Source organism: Adiantum capillus-veneris, chromosome 13, assembly GCF_014529385.1.
Source record: "Adiantum capillus-veneris isolate H3 chromosome 13, ASM1452938v2, whole genome shotgun sequence".
Lineage (NCBI taxonomy): Eukaryota > Viridiplantae > Streptophyta > Polypodiopsida > Polypodiales > Pteridaceae > Adiantum > Adiantum capillus-veneris.
Genome location: NC_140943.1, coordinates 66,264,821 through 66,290,072, shown reverse-complemented (window position 1 = coordinate 66,290,072; position 25,252 = coordinate 66,264,821). Strand labels below are relative to the sequence as shown.

Genomic DNA, 25,252 nt, shown 5'->3' with positions numbered 1-25,252 from the left:
TCAAAGAGGGGTCGGAAGGCAACAAAGATCGGAGGGATGCTGAGGATGAGCAGGAAGAAGTACTTGCGAACGATATTGTTGTGGATAGCACCTACGGGGGCGTTGACTCTACTGCTGCCGATGCTGTTTCGAAGCGGAGAGGTGATTCCCCTGATTTCGTGACCCTGCAGGAACTTTTCTGTTTGCAGAGAAAGAAGCGCAATCGCGCACGTGATCAATTATCCCGTGCATGCAAACTGTAGCCAGTGAGAATCTATTGTATTCCACACTTTGTGTGTTTTAGTGACTGAGTCAACTTGATTTTTTGGCCCTGAGCTTTATCTTTTCTCTCTATCTAGTTCTGTGTTGGTATGTTACCTTTCGTTACATTACTGTTTCAGTTGTCCTCACTATATGTGCATTACAATACCAAATTTGGTACTATTTGGTACTGTTGAACTTGGGTGCACGTCTGTCCACTATTACAGTACCAATTTGGTACTTCTTGAACTTGCGATTTCGGATAGTCCTTATCACTTGTGCAATACAGTACCAAATTTGGTAGTTTTTGGACCAGTTTTCTGTTTTAGATATGATGTTTGCACTGTGTATTTGTCCCCACTCATTATGTTTGTTGGTGTTGTAGTAAGTTGGTGGCTAGACAAGACACCGGCAAGCACATTGTTGCAGCCTGATGTGGCTGCTAGACGCGGGCGAATGATTGTGCTTGATCTTAATGGCATGCTACTAACCAGCTGCAGCGAAATATCTGAGGAACTTGAGTGCCTGCCAAAGGAGCACACGCCACGGGTAGTCCATCTCCGAGGGAATGTAATCTGTCTTGTAAGGCCGGATGCGGAGCAGTTCATCCTACGGCTTAAACAGAAAGCCAGCCTAGTGTTGTGGTCCTGCTGTAGAAGGGAAAAATTGTTACACATGGTGAACGCGTGCTTCCCAAACCATAGAAGGCAAAAATATTTTGCAGGTAAAGCATGCCTGCTTTGAATGTTGCAGGACATAAGTTACGCATACCTCTTAACCTCGTTTTTTGGCATTAGCAGATATTCTCTCCCAAGAGGACTGTGAAATATGGCGGGCCCGTATGTCGGAGGTGCCGGTTGTGCCCAAACACATGGGCGATAAGCCCATTTTCCTAAAGAAAGCTACGGACGCTGTGGGCAAGGCACCCGAAGTACGATGCCAGCAACACTATTCTTGTAGATGATTGTAGATACAAGTCTCTTAAAAATGACTATGAAAACTATATGGCAATCTGATCATACGATCCCATGGTAGTAGGAACCGATTACCCGTTTTACTTACTGGATTTTGTTTTGCCTTGGTTGCTCGGGTGGATAAGGGATCGGTACCCAACAGCGTACAGTCGTAAAAACCCAGTCTTTGACACTGAAGACGATATTTCTTGGTACATTACTGATTACTTCATACAGATGGAGGGGTACTCCTATAAATTTGATCCCCCGAGGTAGCAGATTGCCATAATCATGTAAATAGTGGAATTTTGTAACCCGATACTATACATAATGGAAAACCACTTCTCTTGTTCAGACTGTCTTGGTATCTTGATCTCTACTGTTGAAACCCCTGACTAATTCTGTTGAAACCTCTTGGAGCTAACCAGGTTGACCAACATTTTAATTTTTGAGGCAGATAGCATCTATGTTTGGCATACCTTTCATGTTATCAACGTAGTTCTAGACATTGCTCAAGGTGGTCGTATCAAATACGAATAGAAAAACTAAAAAATACTAAGAAATAAAGTAAACCATAAGTGATACAGCAAGTTCAAGGAGTACCAAATTGTACCAAATTTGGTACTATAATAGTGGACAGGAGTGCACCCAAGTTCAACACAGTACCAAAAAGTACCAAATTTGGTACTATAATAGTGGACCGACGTGCACCCAAGTTCAACAGTACCAAAAAGTAGAGATATAGTGAGGACAACTAAAACAGTAATGTAATGAAAGGTAACATACCAACACAGAACCAAATAGAGCAATAAAGTAAACCATAAGTGATACAGCAAGTTCAAGCAGTTCCAATTTGGTACTGTAATAGTGGACAGACGTGCACCCAAGTTCAACAGTACCAAACAGTACCAAATTTGGTACTGTAATAGTGGATAGAGAAGCACCCAAGTTCAACAGTACCAAAATGTACCAAATGCACATATAGTGAGGACAACTGAAACAGTAATGTAATGAAAGGTAACATACCAACACAGAACTAGATAGAGAGAACAGATAAAGCTCAGGGCCAAAAAATCAAGTTGACTCAGTCACTAAAAAGCACATAGTGCGGAATACACTTGGTACTGTTGACTACCAGATTTGTTACTATTGACTACCGGCAGTTGTTCAATCAGGGCTTCTCATTGCCCTCAAGTAACATGGACGCACCTTCGTCACTCTCATCATCATGATATGGCATGCTATTGTATATCCTCTCATATACTTCAATAGACAACTTGTATTGTAAAATTTGACCTAGGGATCCTGCAATAGGCTCGATCTGGAAACGTATGGCCCTAACAAGATGTGAGTAGATCATTACCGGAGATGTGTGATCCAATAGCCGGTATGTATCATCTTTTCCTTCAACTTGGCCATAAAAAAAAGCCTTCAACAACCTTCCCTCCTCTAACAATTTTGTTATGCCACTTATCCTTTTGTGCTTTCACCATTTGGTACAACACTTCTGTGCATTTGATAATGTAGAAGTCTTCGTTTGCCTCAGCTACTTTTACTGCAAAATTATCCCCTATGGACAGCATGCCACTTAACATTTCAGGGCATCCTTCATATAGTGGCAGGTTGGACACTTGGCTCATCGGAATCGATGTTGAATCTCCACCCTCCTCCTCGTCATCTGATTCGTCATCCCTAATTGTATCCCCGGACTCTGGCAAGGGTTTGATGCAAACATATTTCCATTATTCAATGTGCATTCTGTTCCTGCATCTTCTCCACAACCCACGCATACACGGATCACAAAAGCATGAAAGTGATCAAAAGCGTATGGCGGTGCGGTTGTCTTGTGAATAGCCATTAGCACAATGAAATGAGCGGGAGCCAACGATGCGCTCATAGTCCCATTGCAGATTGCGCTGCACTTCATTCGCGCCAATAAGCCAAAAGACTCTTTGCGTATTACACCTCTGAGACTGTTCTCTTGGCTGAAAATTTGCTTTCAAAAAGTTGACAACATCGGCTGCACACTTCATACGCCAGCCATTTGGTTTCAATTCCTCATGCGTCAAAGTTCTCTTGATGACTGCCCCTGCCCTTGCCCCATCATGTTCACCTTTTCCATGGCCGGATGCAGAGAAGTTATGCATCATGTACAAGCCTGTCATTTGATAGTACCTCGCCACAAAATAGTAAGGTCTACGGGGCTTGAATTGTGAAGCAGCACCATCTGACCAAACCCAATGTTGTTGCAGAGAATGTCCTCGTTCTTTCAGCCACTTGTCATGTAGCAAGAAACAATGTTGTACAAACAATGTGTCATGCTGCTTGTCATCCGATATGTAGAAGTGTAGCGTCTTCTGTGTACCACCTGCTGCATTTCTTAAATAAGTGATGTGCACAAGTATTGTGACTTGGGTAGACCACCAATGCATTGACTGAATTTCATTCTGAACTTTAAAGGAATAATTCTCCGCAAAGTCAATAACAGATACTAAAACGTTGCTAGGAAAATTCTGCAAACAGTCCTTGAATTGTTGGGCTTGCCAACGGAAGACAAAGTTGTGCCTGATGAAGCCTATCAGATGGGCTGAAAATAGGCTAAGAAAAGTCCCACTTTTCATCCGTTGCACAATCAAGTCCTTTCTCTTCTTCTCACTCCCACCTTCGTGAACCTGTCCTGTTCCAACCTCCATGAAAACCTTCACAGACACCTCCTTGCTATCCTCTGCTATCTCATCGGGAAAAAATGTCAACCTCCGTACTCCACATCGTGAGAAGTCCCCCATCAAGCATTTCTTTGCATGGTATTCACAATTTGGAGGCTTTGGGCACATGATGGATTCCCACATAACGGTGATGTGCTGACACACTGCTTGCTTTGCAAAACACGTTTCTCTCTCATCACCTCTGCAACAAACGGAGCAAGTGCAAAGGTGACCTTTCCCGTGGTGCCCGAACTTGTTCTGCCGCATTTGATTAAGGGCCTCTTTGAAATAGAGCATCTGCACATGAACCACACAGCAACAAGTATTTCTGTCCTTCAACTTCCGTACAAAGTATGGCTTCAATGCCTCGAAGCATCTAAGAGACACTACCACTGTTGGGTGAGCCTTCTTGAATCTTTGGTACAGCTCAACCTATGGCACAAAAACAAAACGATTGAGAAAAAAACCAACATCATTGTACTGGTATAATTTCACTACTGTAGTAGTGCCAAAACTGGCTTTTGACAGTTCCAAATATGGTACTATAATAGTGGACAGATGTGCACCCAAGTTCAACAGTACCCAAAAGTACCAAATTTGGTACTGTAATAGTGGACAGACGTGCACCCAAGCTCAACAGTACCAAAAAGTTCCAAATATGGTACCGTAGATTTGGTACTGTCGGTAGGCTTTGGTACTCTATAGATATTATTTGGTACTCTACATATAGGCTTTGGTACTATCAGAAATGTGGGGTACCCTGTAAATATACTTTGGTCCTATAGTGGTAGGCTTTGCTACTCTACAGATAGGATCTGTTACTCTTCAGAGAGGATTTGGTACTCTACAGATAGTCTTTGGTGGTATCCGATGGGTTTGGTACTCTACATATAGGCTTTTGTACTATCAGAAGTGTGGGGTACCCTATAAATAGACTTTGGTCCTATAGTGGTAGGATTTGGTACTCTACATATAGGATCTGGTACTCTTCAGAGAGGATTTGGTACTCTAAAGATAGTCTTTGGTGGTATCCGATGAGTTTGGTACTCTGTAAATAGACTTTGGTTCTCTATACATAGGCATTGGTACTGGATAAATAGGTTTTGATACTCTGTCGAGAGGATTTGAAACTCTATGGATAGGCTTTGGCACTCGATAGCTAGGATTTCGTACTCGATATACCTGATTTGGTACCCTACATAGTGCTTTGGTACTTTATAGATAGCCTTTGGTACTCGATAGACAGTATTTGGTACTCTACATATAGGCTTTGGTACTATCAGAAGTGTGGGGTACCCTGTAAATAGACTTTGGTCCTATAGTGGCAGGCTTTGGTACTCTACAGATAGGATCTGGTACTCTTCAGAGCGGATTTGGTACTCTACAGATAGTCTTTGGTGGTATGCGATGAGTTTGGTACTCTGTAAATAGACTTTGGTTCTCTATACATAGGCATTGGTACTGGATAAATAGGTTTTGGTACTCTGTCGAGAGGATTTGAAACTCTATGGATAGGCTTTGGCACTCAATCGCTAGGATTTCGTACTCGATATACCGGATTTGGTACTCTACAGATCTGAGTTGGTACTCGATATACCGGATTTGGTACCCTTCATATGTGCTTTGGTACTTTATAGATAGCCTTTGGTACATGATAGACAGTATTTGGTACTCTACATATAGGCTTTGGTACTATCAGAAGTGTGGGGTACCCTGTAAATAGACTTTGGTCCTATAGTGATAGGCTTTGGTACTCTACAGATAGAATTTGGTACTCTACAGAGAATATTTGGTACTCTACAGATAGCCTTTGGTGGTATCCGATGAGTTTGGTACTCTGTAAATAGGTTTTGGTTCTCTATACATAGGCATTGGTACTGGATAAATAGGTATTGGTACTCTATCGAGAGGGTTTGAAACTCTATGGATAGGCTTTGGCACTCGATAGCTAGGATTTTGTACTCGATATACGGGATTTGGTACTCTACAGATCTGCTTTGGTACTCCATACATATGCTTTGGTACTAGATACACCGGATTTGATACTCTACAGATGTGCTTTGGTACTCCATAGATAGCCTTTGGTACTTGATAGACATGATTTGGTGCTCTACATATAGGCTTTCGTACTATCAGAAGTGTGGGGTACCCTGTAAATAGATCCTGGTCCTATAGTGATAGGATTTGGTACTCTACAGAGAGGCTTTGGTGGTATCCGTTGAGTTTGGTATCTGTAAATAGACTTTTGGTTCTCTATACATAGGCATTGGTATTGGATAATTAGGTTTTGGTACTCTATAGAGAGGGTTTTAAACTCTATGGATAGGCTTTGGCAGTCGATAGCTAGGATTTGGTACTTTATGGATATTCTTTGGTACTGTAAACACCCTTTGACGTACAATAGACTACCAAATTTGGTATTGTCTGGACCAAATAAGCCTTAAGTAGCACCAAACAAGATGTACAATTACTATAAGTTGTTGGTACTTGAGATTCGTCGAGTAGATGTATAGGATGTTTGATGACACTTTTCATTCCAATTCTCATCTTGCATATGTCTTTCTTGTTGGGTGAAACTCTGCTCTCTGATGTCCAAAAGGCATATACCAAATCTCTTGTTTCATTGGTAATAACGGTTCCTCGTGGCAATTGTCTCTCACAAGCACTCAATGGAAACACTTCGTCTTCATCTTTATTCTCTAGCCGTGAGCTTGCTGCATCTATATTCCTTCGATGGATCCCCAAGATACTAGCCATTTTGGATTGGTTTACTGATTGTGAGTTTGTACTATTGTTCAGAATCATTGCCAAAGAGCTTCTCTTTACAAAAAGTTCACTTGCTGAATGAGGGACCTTGATTTGAGTCAAAGTGTTGCGCACACCCAATACAACAGTGTCTTCGACTTTGCTGAAATTTGATGGTTGCAGCAAGGAAAATGTTTGGTGGTCCAAGAGTTGTCGGAATATTTCCTTTTGCTCATTCTTTGCAATCCCTACTGTTTGCTTGCGCCAACATCAAGCCACCGCTGCACAAATGTTCTTTCTTGACCTGGCTTCCCGTAATCCAAGAGCAGACGTAGGATGTCTTTCCTTGCTTCTCTGTGCGCGTTTCTTTGTAGCCCAATAATCACGAAGAAAAGCCTGATTACCGGCTGGAATACTAGTGCTAATTGAATTGATGTGCATCTGCTGAACATTGCTTGGGCCACCTTGTACCTCGTCAAAAGAGAGGAACTGTGCGTCACCTTCCATCTCGTCGATAGAGAGGAGCTGTGCATCACCTTCTACCTCGTTGAAAGAGAGGTCCTGAGCATCGCCTTCTATGTCATCGAAAGAAAGGTTTTGAGCATAACCAAGATAGTAATCTCCTGCGCTACTATCCATTTGCACAGAGAGAGAGAGAGAGAGAGAGAGAGAGAGAGAGAGAGAGAGAGAGAGAGAGAGAGAGAGAGAGAGAGAGAGAGAGAGAGAGAGAGAGAGAGAGAGAGAGAGAGAGAGAGAAAGAGAGAGAGAGAGAGAGAGAGAGAGAGAGAGAGAGAGAGAGAGAGAGAGAGAGAGAGAGAGAGCTTGAACAGAGCAGTTTGGTGGCTATGGAGGCGGCAAGGAAGGCGAGAGGGTTCAAAACTGAGAGACACACAGGGAGAGGGATGTGCGAGAGAGAGAGAGAGAGAGAGAGAGAGAGAGAGAGAGAGAGAGAGAGAGAGAGAGAGAGAGAGAGAGAGAGGTGCTGGAGTGAAAGCTCCGAACCGTAACCCCACCCCCCGGCCCCGCCGTCACCCCCACCTCTTCTTAGGATTGCATGCTTCTAAAGTTAAAAAAACGTCCACTTAAAAAAGAAGTTTATTTGCCCTCCCCAATTCCAAAAAAATGCCCATGGTTTTTACACACAAGAATCACCAAGCATATGTTGTGTCAAGGACACTACTTTTTGTACCACCAAACCATGCTTTGACCCCTAAGCTAAAGCGACAGTGGAAGAGGATGGTTAAACCAATGGAGAAAGAACTAGAGAGAGGTTCAGTGAAGGTGTTGTTGATGGATGAGCTTCCATACATTTTCCCAATAGTAGATATGTGGCACAAAAGAAAACATCTAGGACAAGGTTATGTTGATGGGACCCCAAATATGTGTCATAACACACTCATGCATTGAGAAGATGGGTCTTACAGTGACTGGGGTGTCAAGCTTTCAGGTCAGATTGGCAAACCATCAGAAAGTAAACTGTTTGGGTGTTGTAAAGAGCTTAGAAGTGGAGGTGTATGATGAAAAGGCGGTGGTTGATATCCATGTGATGCCAGTGGGGTTGGGAGCATATCCTATTATACTGGGCATACCATGGTTAGGTGCAGTGGGAGTTGTTCAAGATTGGAGACGTGGTACGATTAGCCTCTATGGAAAGACAGGTGCCAAGAGGCTATATTATATGGACACAAGGAAACTATTGGAGGAACTTTATGAAGATGAGGATGAGTCTAGTGATGAAGACTATTCCAAAGTGAGTGACTGACAAGGACAATGATAGTACTACTAGCACTGATGAGGATGTTGATGTTGCATTTCTTCTGATAGACAAAGAAATCCATGAGTCTGGTTTAGTTTCATTTGCAAATGAGATTGAAGATGAAAGTGAAGGGACTTATGAAGTGATTGAAGGGCTAATGCAAACCAAGGTTGAATTGTCAAAGAAGTAGGAATTGATGACACAAATGATCAATGGAGACCTCTCAGCTATGGAGAAGGAGATATATTTGCACATGCTGGCTAGTTTTCCTGATTTGTTCATTACTTCATATGAAGAGATTAGAGGGTTCAAAGGAGAAGAGATGCATATAGAGCTGAAGGAAGTTGCTAAGCCAGTGCAGCAAAGACTAAGAAGGATGGGTCAAGAGAAGATGGAAGCCATGCGGGCAGAGGTGGACAAGTTATTGAAGGCACGGTTCATAGTCCCAGTGGAGACCATAAAATGGGTGAGTCCAGTAGTAGTCAACGCAAAGAAGTATGGAAAGTAGAGGATTTGTGTAGATTTTAAACCCTTAAATGCAGCCACTAAGAAGAACCCATATCCTCTTCCATTCATCAATCAGATCTTGGATTCAGTGATTATGAGAGGTACACTATGTGTGATGGTTTTTTAGGTTATTTTCAATTGAACATTGCTCTTAAAGACCAAACAAAGACAGCTTTCATTACACCATGGGGTTGTTTTTGCTACATGGTATTGCCATTTGGGTTGTCAAAAGGACCATCTTTCTATCAAGCAAGAGCAAATTTTGTATTTGCACCATTCATTGGTAGTTGTGTTAAAGCTTTTATGGGACGACTTCTGTGGGGCTCAACACCATGAGAAACTGCAGATGGTATTGGCTCGATATGATGAATGTGGAGGACATCTAAATCCAAAGAAATGTCATCTAGCACAGCCAAGGGTGAAGTTATTGGGCCACATGGTGTCAGAAAATGGCATTGAGGCTAATCTAGACAAGGTTAACTCTATTATTCTTCTTCCATTACCTAAGAGCACAAAGCAATTGGCAACCTTTATACACAAGTGAAGTACATGGTGCGGTTTATTCCATTGTCTTCACAACTCCTTTATCCATCAAAACAAGTGGCAAAGCATGATCTGTTGCAATGGGATGACAAGTGTGAAGACGTGTTTCAAAAGGTGAAAGAGGTGTTAGAGGGGTTGTCAGCCATGCAGGCTCCTGATTGGGAGCAAGTGTTTTATGTAAATCCATCCGTAGAGGATGATGCCATTGGAGCCATGCTATTGCAAAAGGGGAAGGGTAGCCATTATATGAGGCCAGTGTATTGTGCAAGCCGAGCGAATTTGGTAGCAGAGAAAAAATTCTCGTAAGTAGAGCTAGTGATGGCCAATGTAATATTTTCTTGTCGAAAATTTTGTCATTACTTGCTACCACGACCTTTTGTTTTCTAAGCTTGACAATGTAATCATGCCAATCTGTGAATCGGGGTATGAGTGGAATGCCTAGAGATGGCCTGGAAGCAGTCTCTTATGGAAACCTCATTCTAAAGGCATATATAATACAATGATGCACAAGAAGAACTGGTCTAGCCCCCTTAACAAGATATGGAAAAAACATAGGCCAGAGGAATGGTGGGAGCAAGTAATGGAGAACATCTAGAAGCCAAAGTTTTTGTAGTACATGAAGATAGTTCTATGAAAGGTAATGTGGGGTGCTCTATCAATGAGCGTGAAGATCCAGGAGAGAGAGATTGGGCCAGACTGATGCTTGGGGTGCAGGTTAGCTAGTGAGGATCTCGCCCACCTATTCATGGAATGCCCAGCTATCAGAGGCCTCGTAGGGAAAATATGCAAGTGGTTCCAAAGGACATGGAAAATTGGTTTTTTCAAGAATGATTTATTCCTTGGAGGCAAGAAGTTGGGTGGTCTTGCCCTTCTCATCTGCACTCAAACTGTCAAGTACCTCTTCTTCCATAATGTATGGCAGGCAAGGAACCACCATGTGTTTGAAGAGGATTCTGAGGTGGAAAGCTTCACAGAGATTATACAAGAAAGCAGAGTGCTAAAATGGGGCTTGGGCGCAAGAAATACTTGGATGATTGGTCTAGGACTACCCATGCCGTGTTATCAATAGACGGTAAGTAAAGCCTATAAATTTTGTTCACATTTTGTGGTGATAGGCCTCATTGCGAAATGGTAAGCATCCATCTTGTAAACTTATGCACCTCAAGGCTCGATCAGAGCTTGAAGTTGGCTCTGTAATTTATGATATGATCAATACAATCCACTCACAAATTGTGATTTTTTGCAAAAAAGAAAACAATAAGGACTTATCTAAACTTCTTCTAAATTTGCAGAGTGTATTGGAGAAATACACCTTACAATATTGGCAACAATACCGCATGACACTTATCCAACATCTACTCTCTATTTCAAATTCTATAATTTTTGATATAGAAGATAACTTGTTGGGTTGACCATTTAGCCGAGAATCAAGAGAGGAAGAAGATGTAAAGTCCTACCAGGAGTGCCTCCATCACCTCACAAGAAGAACCACCAGTAGAAAAGCCTCCCATCCATGTAACACGAGCCATGCATCTCCAAACAACGGGATAGAGGGACCAAGGGTTACCACGAACCCGAATGCCACTTCCATTGACAAGCTACTTCCCTCTTGGACCCAAATCCCCAACCATATCACCCCTCCTAAACCAAACCAACAGGGCAACCCATCTGGACATAGCTGCAGCAACAGAACCAGAAGAAAAGACGTAGATCAAGACAAATAGATCAACAACCAATCTCTACCAACATCCAACATGTACTCCCTTGAGAACTTTCCCTTATCAAATCTGGTAAGCCATCCTTTGTCCTCCCTAGAAGGAGGCAGGAGGGGGGACCTCTACTGGAAGCAAAGAATACTAGGGAAGACGATATGGCAAATAGCAAAAGGTGGAACAGTCGGGCCCTCCCTCCTAGGGGTAACCCTACCCCTTAGGCCTAAGCCCATCCCTAGTGTCTCCACACAAATGACTACAAGTTGAAGGAGGCAGTGTCCTACTGCAAGCCGCCCAGAGCCTCCCTGCTCATGTGTGCCTCACAGGCAGCAATCATCCTCACATTGAGAGCCCTCACAACCTTAGATACCATTTCTACTAGCTCACAAAGGAGCCTCTTATTATAAAATTCTTCTGAAGAGCCTTGTGTAAGTCATAGGGAACTTTCACCTTGATTTTCTCACAAAAAGACCTCTTATTATTAAATTCCTCTCAATAGCCTAATGTAGCCCATAGTGAACTTTCACCTTGTTGGAAATAAAAACATGTTCTTGGCGAAGACATATGATAGGTACATGTATTTTAGGTGACCTCCTAGAAGTCCCATTTTGAACACACTCAAGGGATTTTTGGAATTGTACAAGTTATTTTGGCTATGAAATGGTGAATGGTGTTGGCCCTATTAATAATCACGTTGCTTTGTTAATAATCGGGTTGTCTAAGCTGTGATCACAGGGTTTTGTCGGCGTTAAGTCTGAGGGTCTGAAGGTCGGCGCTGAGGGTCTGAAGTGCTGAAGAGTACAAGGTGTGGATTTTGTGTGACCTGTGGCTTTCGTCCTGCTGCAAGGTGTGGTAGCGTGCTAGAGCTGTGAGCACTGAGTCTTTAGGACAGCGTCTTCAGCCTTCGACAAGCTGTCAGCAAGGCGGGGCATCCCCCCCCCCCCCCCCCCCCCCCCCCCCCCCCCCAACACTACCGCGCATGCAACCTACAAGCGACTTAGCGATTATTATCCTTCTGTGAAGACGATTATCAACACGGCAGTGCGATTATTTGCCTTAATAAGCGCTATTTGAGCCTACCTAATAAGAGAATGTACACATGGAGATGTTGTGAGTAAGTTTTGGCAAGACTGGGAGATGAGCAACACGCACGGTGTGTTAACCAGCTAGCAGTGCATCCCCCCCCCCCCTTGCAGCACTTTGATTATTATCAAATATTATTGTAACCCTTGCAGTAACTTGATTTCGGTGAGGACTGTCACCACGCCATGGCAAGCTCCTCTAAGCCGTCCTACGCCAAAGCAGTGTCAGGCAAAGAGCAGCCCGACGCTCTCAAGGCTATTGAGCCGACAGGTGACCTTGTGAAACTGGGCGCTAGCGGGCAAAGCTCCCTTACTAATCTGAGTAAGGAGGAACTGAAACAAAGAAAGACGCAGGTGGAAAAAGACCTAGCGGCAATCCTATGTGCACTGTCATTAAACAAAAGGTCGCATGAGGATTCGGCGACGCAGGAGGATGATGCTGAAGTGGCCAAAGGGGACAGAGCTTTCCAAGCACTTAAGAAGGCACTCCCGTAGCCTGTCGAGGTGGAAGATGCCGTTACGGTGGTTGTTCCCCCTGCCATAGTGAAAAAGAAATTGGCATAGGTAGAAAACTCCACTCTGGTTTTTGGGTTTATGGGGAGAGTTCCCAATAGAATTGAGCTCTATAATTGGCTTAGCAGTCCGCTAGTGTTGAATCAACACGGCTCGGTAATATTCACTCAACATATAGCAAAAGGATTCGTGTCCGTTCAATTCAACGACAGTGCAATGGTTGAGAAGGTTTTGGCGAAAAGCCCGCTGTTCTTCAATCGTGCGCCGGTGTGTGTGCTCCCTTGGGACCCTCTATTTCAATCTAATGAGGCATTCAAGGATCTCTGTCCAATATGGGTGGAGTTTGGCAACCTCCCAGTATGGCTTAGGAAGAACTTGAAGGACCTCGCAGCCTCGCTTGGTGATCCATTATTTGTCCCATCTGCCAGAGCCTCGGGGGTAGCAGCAAACAAGGTATGTATCTGGTGGGATCTGAGGAAGCCACAACCAAAGAATTTTGTGATGAATGTTGGGGCAGGTCTAAAGATCATTCCTCTTAACTTTAACACCTTCTTTGGGTCCTGCTTCAAATGCAACAAATTCGGACATTATGCGAGGGCGTGTCTCGCTGAGGTGCTAAAGCCTACAGAGGAGAGAAGCGAATCATAGGCTACCCCATAGGGTGGCACGAATACAAGAGATCCAATAAAGAATCCTACTGAAGACCTTGGCAAAGCAGAGGGGTGGGCAAAATAAAGTCAACTCGAATAAAGATGTGGAGAAACAAGAGCATGGCAACCGGGGTAAGGGCAAGACCACCCAAAGCTACCGCTTTTCATTCACCGCTCAGCAAAGAACGGCCACCCCAGTAATGCAGAAGATCGTGATGTCTCCAACTATTAGGTCAAAAGAGGAGGGCTGGCAACACGTATCTCATATTTCATGTAAACGGTTCAAAGCAAAGGCTAGGGCCTTGGGACAAATCATAGGTCTCCCGCCGGATCTCCCAAAGCCTTCGGTCCTGTATGACAATATATTCCAAGTTTTGGGGAAGACGAATCAAGAGGACCTTTTCACTTCCAAGCTGGATACCATGTAGGTTCCAATAGAAAAGGAGCCAATGGAAGAGGACAACCTGAATGGTAACTCTGGGGAAGAGTTCCTGGAGGTAGAAGAATTTGTCCCCCTTACCCAATGATGGATACTCTCTCTATTCATTCTTGCAATGTGAAGGGACTAAAAACCTGGAAGAAGGGCACTCTCTTCTAGGAGGAAGTGAAGAAAGATAAGGCATTCAATTGTTGGGCCATCCAAGAACACCATTTGGATGCCCGGTGCAAGAGAAACAGGCTGTAGGAAAAAAACTTATCTTTTATGTAGAAGGAAGCGACGGTTTAGTGGTGTCTTGTCCATTGCTGACAGAGATTTGGAGCCAAAGGTGGTTCTTAACCACCCCTCCGGAAGATTCCTTAGTGTTAGAGTTAGATGGGACAATCAACCTATCACCATAGTAAATGTGTACGGCCCCTGCAATGCAAAGGATAGAGCTAAACTGTGGATGCAGCTCAGGGATACTCCGGTCGAAGGGGAGTGGCTGATGGTTGGAGATTTCAATATGGTCGAGAAAAGCAAGGACAGAACAGGCTCTACCACTCTACTGGCTGGCTCAAAAAAGTCTAAATGGCTGAGCTTATGTGAGAAGTGGGCTATGATTGACTTGTGGGAAGTGGGCCCATGGAATACCATGCCTGGATTCACCTATACAAGCCTTCAGTATGCCCGCACTGCCTCCCGGCTAGATAGATGCTACTGCTCTCATCAAGCCGACTAGATTTCATCGCGTTAGAGATGAAGGTAATCTCAACAAAAAGCCTCTCCGATCACATTCCATTACACGTACAACTAAGAAAGAAAAAGGGGGGGAGCAATCCCCGAGAGGGGAGAAAAAGCTTCTGGTTACAGGGACACACTTGTTCAAAGACCCTCTCTTCAGAAGCATCACCAAAAAAGCATTGGGAAAGCTCAAGAAAGATGTGAATAAACCTAGTGCTTGGAATGTATTTGTTTGGAGTGTACAAAAAGCTATAAAATCTTCGGGTCCTTGGGTAAAAAAAGCCAATGAGGCACATTTCAAACAGCTCACAGAGGAGGTAGCGCAATTAGCCTCTAGGAAGGCTGTCGGACTGGCTACCGAAGATGAGCACAAGCGATGGCTTGAAGCTAAATCTCACCTGGCCAACGAACAGTTGGAGGAAATCAAGAAGGTGAGATTGCTATCTAGGGAAACTTTCCTGCAACCAGAGCCTTCTAACCAAGCACATTTTTTTAGGGCTCTGAAGGTGAGGAAAAGTCGAGGCCGCGTGCAAGTGTTCGAGGATGAGAAAGGGAATACAATTCAAAACCAAGATGAGATGACTGCACTTATGCTCAAGTATCTGAGCCAGATTATCGACCAGCCAGAGACCCAATCTCAGTAAGTGGAAGAAGCCGGGGCATATCTACTTGGAAGTGTTGAAAAGAGGGTTCCCCAGGAGGAAGCCAACCACATGGAAAAGGCCTTCTCTGAGGAAGAATGCTCAGTGGCACTAAAAGCTCTTGGCAATCAAAAGTCCCCCGGCTGGGATGGACTGACGGTTGAAATTTTCAGGGAATTTTGGGATGATATCAAGGGTCTAGTCACACTGATGGCCAATCTAGCTGTTTCCGAAGAGTCGTTGGATGCAAGTGTTAAGAGAGGGCTTATGAAGCCCATCCCCAAACAGATTTGTTGCTCTCAACTTAAAAATTGGCGTCCCATGATGATGATGTCAGTATCATACAAAATTATTGCCAAGGTGATAGATCTTAGACTTGCCCCCCTCCTGAGTCGGATCATTTCTCCCCATCAGCACGGGTTCATTAAAGGGAGATCTATATATGACAATATCTTGGCAGCAATGGTAGGAATAGAGTATCCATCCTTCTCCAAGCAAGAGTGCATCTTGTTGCAGCTCGATCTTGACAAAGCCTATGATAGGATAGAATGGTCCTATATAGAAGAAGTCATAGGAGCTCTGGGCTTTGGGCCTCGCCTTTGTCGCCTCATATGCACACTAGGCGGTGGCAGCCAATCAGAGCTCCTATTTTAATGACAAAATTGTGGGATCTTTTGAGGTTAAAAGGTCTATTAAGCAAGGTTGTCCCCTTGCCCCCTTGTTGCTCACCATCGGGTCGCATCCTCTCATTACAATGCTCGAAGCCAGTGCTGCACGGGGAGAGATTCAAGGTCTGGCATTGCCGAGCAACGACCAACTACTAGTCAAAATGTTCGCAGATGATTCGCTCCTATTCTTGAAGGCGTGCCCTCAAGTTGTCAGGAGAGCTTTGGAGATTGTGCAAACATTTGTCGTGGCCTCAGGATCCAAGTGCAATATAGAGAAGTCAAGACTAATCTCCCTGTCGGAGAACGACTCTTTTGACCCTGCAGTCTGGTCAGGAGAGATTATCTCAAAAGGGAGTATATTTAGACACCTAAGAACCCCCGTAGGGGTGGACGTAACCCACATTCAAAGATTTCAATGGGTCATGGAAAAAATAAGCGCCAAAATGAGAAGGTGGGAGTTTGTTCTCCTACCCTTCCAAAGCCGGATTAGAGTGATCAATGCCTTGATGATCCTGTATATTGCTTTCCTCAGCCCCACGCTCAAGATGGCTAAGTGTAACTGGAAAGAATTCTTAATACCAGTGAAAAGGTTTCTTTGGCAGAACAACACGAAACCTCCCGGCCATGGCAGTGGGCTAGATGGGAGGTAGTTGCTCATAGACCAAGGAGGGCTCGGCATTCTTAACCCTATGTCTCATGCTGAGGCCCTTTGTGCCAAATTTATGGTCTCATTGGCTAAAGAGGACCAAGCTTGGTCTATCATGACCAAGGAAATGCTTGATGCAGCAAAATTGGGATCAAAAGGGGGAAAGTGGAAGGGGGTTGTGATGCACAAAAAACTTCTCGCCTCGAAGTGGTCCTATCTTAGATCTGGTGGACTCTTAGGGGAGCTGATGAGGAAGTGTAAAAGTGTTGTTGAGGTTCTGGAATGGGGGGAAGTAACCAAATACTTTAAGAACTCCATATTACACTGGTCCCCTTGGCTCTCTAAAATATTGGGGCCGCCGCAAAGCCCTTACTGGATAGAAATGGCCAGGAAGGTGAATAATAAGGGGCTCGTTCGACTAGAGCAATTCTGGGATGGCAACAGGAAGTACTGGAAAACTACTGACTCTTTAGCCATCCAATTACAACTAGATGGTTTTGAGATCTTACTAGTTTATAGGGTGATTAAAGAGCTTGGTAAGGTGGTGATGCCAATTTGTGAATCCAACTTTGAATGGGACACTTGGAGATGGCCCGGGAGTAGCCGCTTTTGGAAACCACACTCTAAAGGCATTTAACATGCATTAATGCACGAGGCTAATTGGTGTAGCCCCCTCCACAAATTATGGAAAAGGCATTGGACGGTAAAACGATGGGAGGGAGTCATGGAGAACATCTGGAAGCCAAGATGGCCTCAGTATATGAGATATTCCTCTGGAAAGTGATGTGGGGTGCTCTGCCGACGGGCGTAAAGATACAAGAAAGAGGCATCGGGTTCGTTGCTCGGGGTGTAGAATAGCCAGTGAAGACCTAGCCCACCTGTTCATGGGATGCCAGGCAATCAAGGGCATGCTGGGAAAATATGCAAGTGGATTCAAAGGACATGGCAAATTAAGTTCTTCAAGAATGATCTCTTCTTTGGTAGTAACAGGATGGGAAATCCTGCTCTTCTACTCTGCACTCAAGTAATCAGGTACTACTTCTTGCACCATATTTGGAAAGCAAGGAACCGCCGCATGTTTGAGGGGGATCTAGCTGTGGCAAGCTTTCGTGAAATCACGCAAGAGAGCAGATTGATGATCCACATGATCGGATGCAAACAAGCCTCGAAGGACTGGTCTAGAACAATACATAACATCTTGTAATAAGTAAAGCCGAGGAGTAGGAGTGGTTTCTCTGCCGAGCAGATTACATGTAATCCTTTGACCCTCAAGACTCGGTCTGAGCTTGAGGATTGGTGTATATTTCTCTTCTTAATACTATCCACAATTGTGAGTTTTGCAACAAAAAAAAAAAAAAAGTTATTTTGGCTATGATAGATTGATTACTTAGACCTTAATGTGTTGATATCTTTGGATAGATGGTAGACATAGTCCAACTAACCACACCATCATCCTAGAAAATCTCCATCGGGATATCATTTGGTCAACCCTATCAAAGAGGGAGATTTTGCAAAATGCCAAATACCAAAGATAGTGAATCTACCTCAATCATCTATTCTCATAGGCATTGGCATTTTAAAAAACAAATTCATTTTAGGCATTGGCATTTTTTTTAATTACTCGACAAAGATATTTTTAAGCGGTTCACGACATAGGTCACCTACATGGTAATTTACCTTGGCTTCAACATTAATGTCTCCACAAATAACCTATCAAGAGTTGGAAACTCGTATTTCTTGATCTAACCTTGCTTGCTTAAGGACGCCTATAAGTATAAGCAGCCAATGTTTGTACTATGCTACTATGTTCTTTTTTTTTTTTTTGCAAAACTCACAATTGTGAGTGATTGTATTATATAGTCATCACCAAATATATAAATCAGGCCTCAAGCTCAGGCCGACCTTGAGGAACAGAGGATTACAACCAAACTTAGTTACTAGTACCCAATAGCTTACTATTGCATAGAGCTCGACCAGGTGGTGAGGGTTTCCCTAAGCCAATCATCTGAGTTGTGCCTTTTACTTACCACATATATTATTTCCTTGCTTTCTCGTACAATCTCTGAGAAGCTAGCCCTAAAAAAGTCGCTATTGAGGCCACGACAATTCTTGACCTTCCAAATATTACTAAAGAAACACTATTTGACAATTTGAGTATAATACCATGCTACTATGTTAACTAATCTGATGCTAATTAAAATCTTTAAATTTTTAATAGTCTTCAAAACATGTTCCTAGAATGCACAATTATATAATAATGAGATAGCTTGTGCTAATTGTAAAATGGAGGACAACAAGTCACCTTTATTTTGTCATCAATGAGCGCCAATGCAATTGATGAGTATTTGTATGTGAAGCTTTAGATAAATGACATACTTAATTATGCATAATGAAATTGTGATAGTACTGGAATGGTTTTCTCCACTAGAGCTAAGAAACTTTTTCTCCAAAATTAGTGTAAACGGAGAGATTAATTAAGGAAGACAAAAGTCACGTCCGTATGCCCCAGGCATACGTACGTTTCTTAGCTCCCCAGGCTACTGTTAAGTAGCCTAGGGAGCTAAGAAGCTTTAGAACGTTTCCTTATATAAGCTTACTAAATAACAATAACACCTTAAGAATATACCTACATTAATTTTTTCACTAATTGCTGATGCTTTGGAAAGGCACATGCTAGTTACTTTACTGAACTTTTTTTATTTGTCTTGCAAAATCATTTATATTTGATTGGAATAAAAGATGTGGCACTGTAGAATGTATCTACAAGGGCTCCTTAAAAATATTGGTTTAGTGGAGAAGTTTGTATCGTGATCCATATCATGGAAGTTTGTATCCTCATCCATATAAGGGAATATACCTCTTTTATCGAATCATCTCTTGGACTCGGTACTTGGCGGCGTACTTACGTGCAAATAAATAAATAAATAATATATATATATATATATATATATATATATATATATATATATATATATATATATATATATATATATATATATATATATTTATTTATTAATGCTTAACAAAGTGCATTTGTAGAGTGTCTTATAGAATAATATGATGATGCTGAAATTAGCAAAAAGTTAAGCACATTTATAATGTGTTTTTGTAAAAGATTGTGTTGATAATGCTCAAATAATAAAGAAATAGAGCTTGTAAATGAACTAGGAAACAAACAAACCAGCATGTGCTTGATGTTTCATTAGTTTTCAATAGATTTCAGCAGGCCACACAATAGGTAGCAAGTAAAGATAAAGCATCCCTTTTCTTGGTCCAATGGAGGTCAATAATTAGATAGAAAATATGGTAAAGAGGATTTTCATTTATGAAAATTCAAACTAAAGCTCTAAAAAACATAAAAAAGGTTACCTTTAAGAGATTTCTACCTTTTCAACTTTATCAAGACCAGGGTTCGAGAAAAATTGTCTCAGCTTAATATCGTGTCGTTTTCAATTTCAAAAATGCTCGTTGAGGGCAAGGGGAAAAGGAGAAATCCCGTCCCAAAATAGAGAAAAGTAGTGTAAAAACCCGAAAAAGAAACCTAGTTTTCTAAAATATCCTCTTGGAAAATTCAAGGAAAGGGATTTTGTATGTTTGGAAAAATGATTTTTCTCGAACACTGATCAAGACTGATCTCTTGCACATGCATGCATGTACACACACACACACACACACACATGTTAGCACGTGCTTGACCTACATGGTTCAAGTTTTGCTCAATATCTGGACGTGTAAGGGTTAGCCAATCCTTCGATGAGAAAGCTCAGCACAGAGAAAGGAGATTATTGGTCATGTTTTATCTTTTTCTAGTGCCATTAAAAAAGTATGCACTTTCAAAATATATACATTTAGTCTAGTAGTATGGTGGAAAAGGAAACTCAGGTGTCTAAGTATGGCAACTTGGACACTTGGCAATATCACAAAAAGATTGCAAATTGACCTTGTGACCTTTTCAAAAGTTTAGTTTTGTTTAAATCCCTCAGAAAATTATTGACCCAGTATTACTAGGTTTTCTCCAAGATCTGCACAATCTTTTTAGCACATTAAGAAGCACACAACAATCAGCTAGAGCTAAGATTTTGACTTTCAACATATACCACTTTCCATTTATGCCTTATTCTTTCGGTAAAGAGAATCATACAATTTCCACCTATTGCTTGATAGGATGGCAAAACAACCTATCAAGCAGGTCCCTAATGCATATTTTTCTCGAGGGGGTTCACTATTTAATACCTCTCTATATAACGTGCATTCGTGGGTATTAAAAAAACTTCTCTTTTAAAATGTTCGAATGAATAAAATACTTTTTTATTTTAAGATTTTTAATAAAATTGAATATAAAAACTTCTTATTTTAATATATTTTTGTTGAATTTTTTATTTTTAAAACCTCTCCTTTCGAACTCACGTTATAGATTAACATGATTACATAGTGCACCCTCGAAATATTTTCTCAGATGCTCCATACAAAAAATGGGAACGTACTACTACCGCTCCAATCACAAGTCAGTGGCTCCATTGCTGTCATCAATATCGCGCTACTCTAAGCTCTTTTGAAGATTGTACATTATGTTTCTCTTTAGAATGGATCCAATTATTCAGTGAATGTATGCTAATAGCCTTTCCAAATGTCTTCTTCAAGAGAATATCAAATCTACACTTGACATTGCCAACAGCCCAACCTGGATCCTTATGCCCCTTAATCAATGGTGACCCAACAATAATGGTTTAGTGATATTTAATATACCAACTTTTACTTGAAAAAACATGATGTAAGCAAATCTCTTACAAAATGGAGATCCACAAACCATAAATAAAGTGATAATCTCTTTGAATCTAGGTCCACACTTAGAAAGTTGCAGTTTAACCATCAAAACACAATTTCTTGGAAGCTAGGCTCACCCTTAACAAATCCAAACTCACAATTCTTGGAAATTATGATCAAAATTAACAACTATTAGCTTTCTGGAGTTTGCTTGGTATCTACACTGATTCGCGTTAATTCCACTAGGAAAAAGCCGTTTTCGGGACCTACTAGCTTTGTATCATGTTATAATTAAATCGATTCGAGGCCACACAGAACTTGCAACCGCATGCTAAGCCTTTCTAGAAATCACCCCAAACTACTTTCTTCAAAAGTGCCCCGAGGGATACTTTCTTTTGTACATGTTGTAGAGACGCAAGAAAGCTTTCCTCGTCGTTAACCATGCAAAAACCAAACTAGGTTACTAGAGTCCTAGCTACAATATTTGAATGTAGCTAAAAAAATCAAACTCAAGTGCACTGTTTAGCAACAATTTGTTTCCTGTATAGACATATTCCATTTTGTGCTTTTGGTTTTTCATGAAAGGGGCTTTTAAAACCTTGACCTTTTTACAATTTCATATGAATTCTTTCTAATTTTGGATGAATTTTAAATTGTTTTGGTTGCTCTCAATGGGAATGATTGCACTTTTTAAAATGACAATAGGAAAAGCTCAGAGAATTTTTGTACCATTACCATATATCTAGACGAAAATTTCCCTACCGCTACGACGTTTAAATGGTATTTCTAGAAGAAATGCTTTGTAAGCATTAATGAAATATCAGGGGGTAAATTATTGCTGTATGGGAAACCACAAAGAAAACAGAGGGCAATTTCTTGGAAATTAAGATCACATGGGCAAAATCTTTGTGGATACATTAAGAGTTTTTAATCCTAAGATCAACCCACAGAGTTGTTGTGCTTCTTGTGTGGGCATAGGCATAGTGTCAACTCTGCTTTGATGAAGGACTGAGGAGGAGGGTTCCTTGTGAAGGGCGAGGCCGAGGGGCCCTCTTATGAGTGTTACTTTGTGGGTGATAGAAAGTGGATCTTATGTGAGCTGGTGGTGGTGGTGGAGTGTGGGGCCCTAAAAAGGACAAGTCCTAGTAAGTAAAACATAATCCTCTTGTAGTTGTTTTTATCCACTTCCCCCTTGTGCTACAGAGCTTTAGCCATGTGGGCTTTCACTTTGCATCTTGCTTTCACATAACCCAATGATTTAAAATGCACCCCCACTCTCCTTTCATGAACCACAAGCTAAGCTAGTTTGAGAGCAAGGTTTCAAGGAGCTACGAGAGAGAGAGAGAGAGAGAGAGAGAGAGAGAGAGAGCAACTTTGACTAGGAGAGTGAAGGCTCGACGAGGAATTGCGTGTGTAAGACAGACAACGTAGCAAGTGAGACCACAAGTGATACTATTTGAGGGGATCTTAGTAGGAAAGAGAGAGAGAAAGCAACCAACATTCTAAGTAATTTGAGAGAGAGCAACCTAACTTGCCATGGATCTTACCTTGTAAGTTTACAAGAGAGCTTGTGTGTGTGTGTGTGTGTGTTTGTGTGTGTGAGAGAGAGAGAGAGAGCAACCTAACTTGCCATGGATCTTACCTTGTAAGTTTATAAGAGAGCTTTTGTGTGTGTGTGTGTGTGAGAGAGAGAGAGAGAGAGAGAGAGAGAGGGGGAGAAAGAGCGCTCCAAAATGTCAAGATTGCATCAAAGGATACTACTTTCTTATAGCAATAGCAATGGCATGGAACACAGTGGAAGCAATCATAGGCTTCCGCTGGCATTTGCGAGCAGTGGAGGGTCAAGGCCCGGCCTTTCGTTTCCGCTGGGCACAGGTCTGGTGGTGCTCATCATTCTCTTCGTCTCCGCGCTCTTCTCCTTTTGTTACCACTGGCTTACCCTCAAGAAATCTCGTGCTGCAAATTTCTCTCCTTCTACTACTACTTCTACAGGAATCGACGCAGCCCAGCAACCCAACTCTACCCCTCTCGAGGCCGGGAAGCAGCTGCCCACCATCGCTAAGCTTGATATGGTAAGACCCATATCTCTCTCTCTCTCTCTCTCTCTCTCTCTCTCTCTCTCTCTGTGTGTGTGTGTGTGTGTGTGTGTGTGTGTGTGTGTGCGCGTGCCGGTCGCAACTCTCTCTCCGCTCGCAAGCCACCGCCCACCATCGCCAATCTCATATTTCAATGACCCATCTCTCTCTCTCTCTCTCTCTCTCTCTCTCTCTCTCTCTGCGTGCCGGCTCCCCATTCTCGCAACTATCTCTCTGCTCGCAAGCCACCGCCCACCCTCGCCAATCTCATACTTCAATGACCCACCTCTCTCTCTCTCTCTCTCTCTCTCTCCAACTCTAACTCTTTGTTCGATGTGCAGGTTCAATGCCCCCCTGTAGTTTACATGGCAGGCGAATACATTCCCAGGTTCATAGCAGTTCCTTGCCCCTTCGTGGATCATTCCCTCTCACTACAAGCAGCTGCACAAGACATAGCTGCTGCTCACAAGAAAGGGCTTTACTTCGACGCTCTCAAGTTGGACATTCGGCATTAGGCGTACAAAAACGTATTACAATGTATATACCCGAGTTCAAATCCTCGAACCAAACGCCAAGCTCGTGAAAGAAAGAGAGAGGGATGGGGCTTTCCTAAATGAAAGAAAGAGAGAGGGATGGGGCTTTCCTAAATGAAAAGCATAACAACAAGGTGTAACATCACAAGGGCCTTCCAAAGCAAGACCATGTGACCAGTAACGAAAGGGACCATCCACAAAATTAACAATGCCTAGGAAGAGCCCATCTCCTTCAAGGCCAAGGCCTATTTTATCATGCCAAAAAACCAATCTACTTAACATTATATGGCGGAAGGAGACCCTTTTACACGTGGCGCAAGCTGCGAGATGAAGGCTAGATTCCAAAAATAAGAGTGGCTCCTAAACACGTGATAAAGAGGGAGAGAGAAAGAGAGAGCTTCGACGGCCGGACATACTAGTCTCTCTATGAAGGCCCCCCCTTCTTACTACGATGCTAGGGTCCTCTAAAAGAGACCCTCACACAATGTTTATACATAAGTCCTGTATGTCTTTTGCAAGGCTAAGGGATGCACAAAAGGTTTTGAGTTCAAACTCATCCCACCAAACAATTTGGTCTCTACTTCTGCTCCAAACTAGGTCACCAAACAGTTTGGTCTCTACTTTTTCTCCAAACGAGTTTACCAGTTTGGCCTTTACAAACTATATTTAGCTCCTATATGGCTCTCATGTATGTACATTATCCTCAAGATTAATAGAAATTCTTCTCTACATTTTTTAAGTACCCTTTTGTAAAGTTTTATATGTTTTCTAACTGTCATGCTGAAAGTACAACATTTCACACAATCAACACCAGTCAGCTAGATGCATGGGCAAAGAACTCGTATGGTGGTTGGCCTTGAGTGCTATAAGTTCTACAAAATGACGCTTGTTGATTGTGTTTACTTAGTACATCATGTCCTTGAAATCACTTCCATCATTGATGGCATTATCTGTAGGTTGTATTCCTAAAGCAATCCCATAGCTCCACATTGTCTTTGTTGGTGCACCTCCTCCTCCATTGGCCCGCATTGCATGCATCATAAAAGCAAGACAAAGTTCTACAGCTTTAGGATAGATATTTGAATTAGAGTATCCAATAACACAATGTAAAGATCGGGATCCTTTGATACACTTGTAGTCCGGGGTCCCATTGTGTATCTCTATTTAAATCAACAAGCTTGAATTTCGATAAACCTAGCCAACTCAGTTGGATGGAGTAGTGGCATCATACCATACCTAGTTCCACTTCCCACTCTAGCCCTAGTTTTTCAACCATTCATTGTGTAATAAGAAATAGTGTTATATATATATATATATATATATATATATATATATATATATATATATATATATATAT

At 42.3% G+C, this 25,252-nt stretch overlaps 1 protein-coding gene across 1 annotated transcript; it reads left to right on the top strand.

The window, feature by feature from the left end:
• The first annotated feature begins 22,580 nt into the window (after positions 1–22,580).
• On the top strand, positions 22,581–24,637 carry LOC147444179 (uncharacterized protein At5g65660-like). The gene is made up of 2 exons (XM_086526883.1): positions 22,581–23,359; positions 23,704–24,637. The coding sequence occupies exons 1-2, from the start codon at positions 23,021–23,023 to the stop codon at positions 23,875–23,877; spliced, it is 513 nt and encodes a 170-aa protein (XP_086383009.1). The 5' UTR covers positions 22,581–23,020; the 3' UTR covers positions 23,878–24,637.
• The last annotated feature ends 615 nt before the right edge of the window (positions 24,638–25,252 follow it).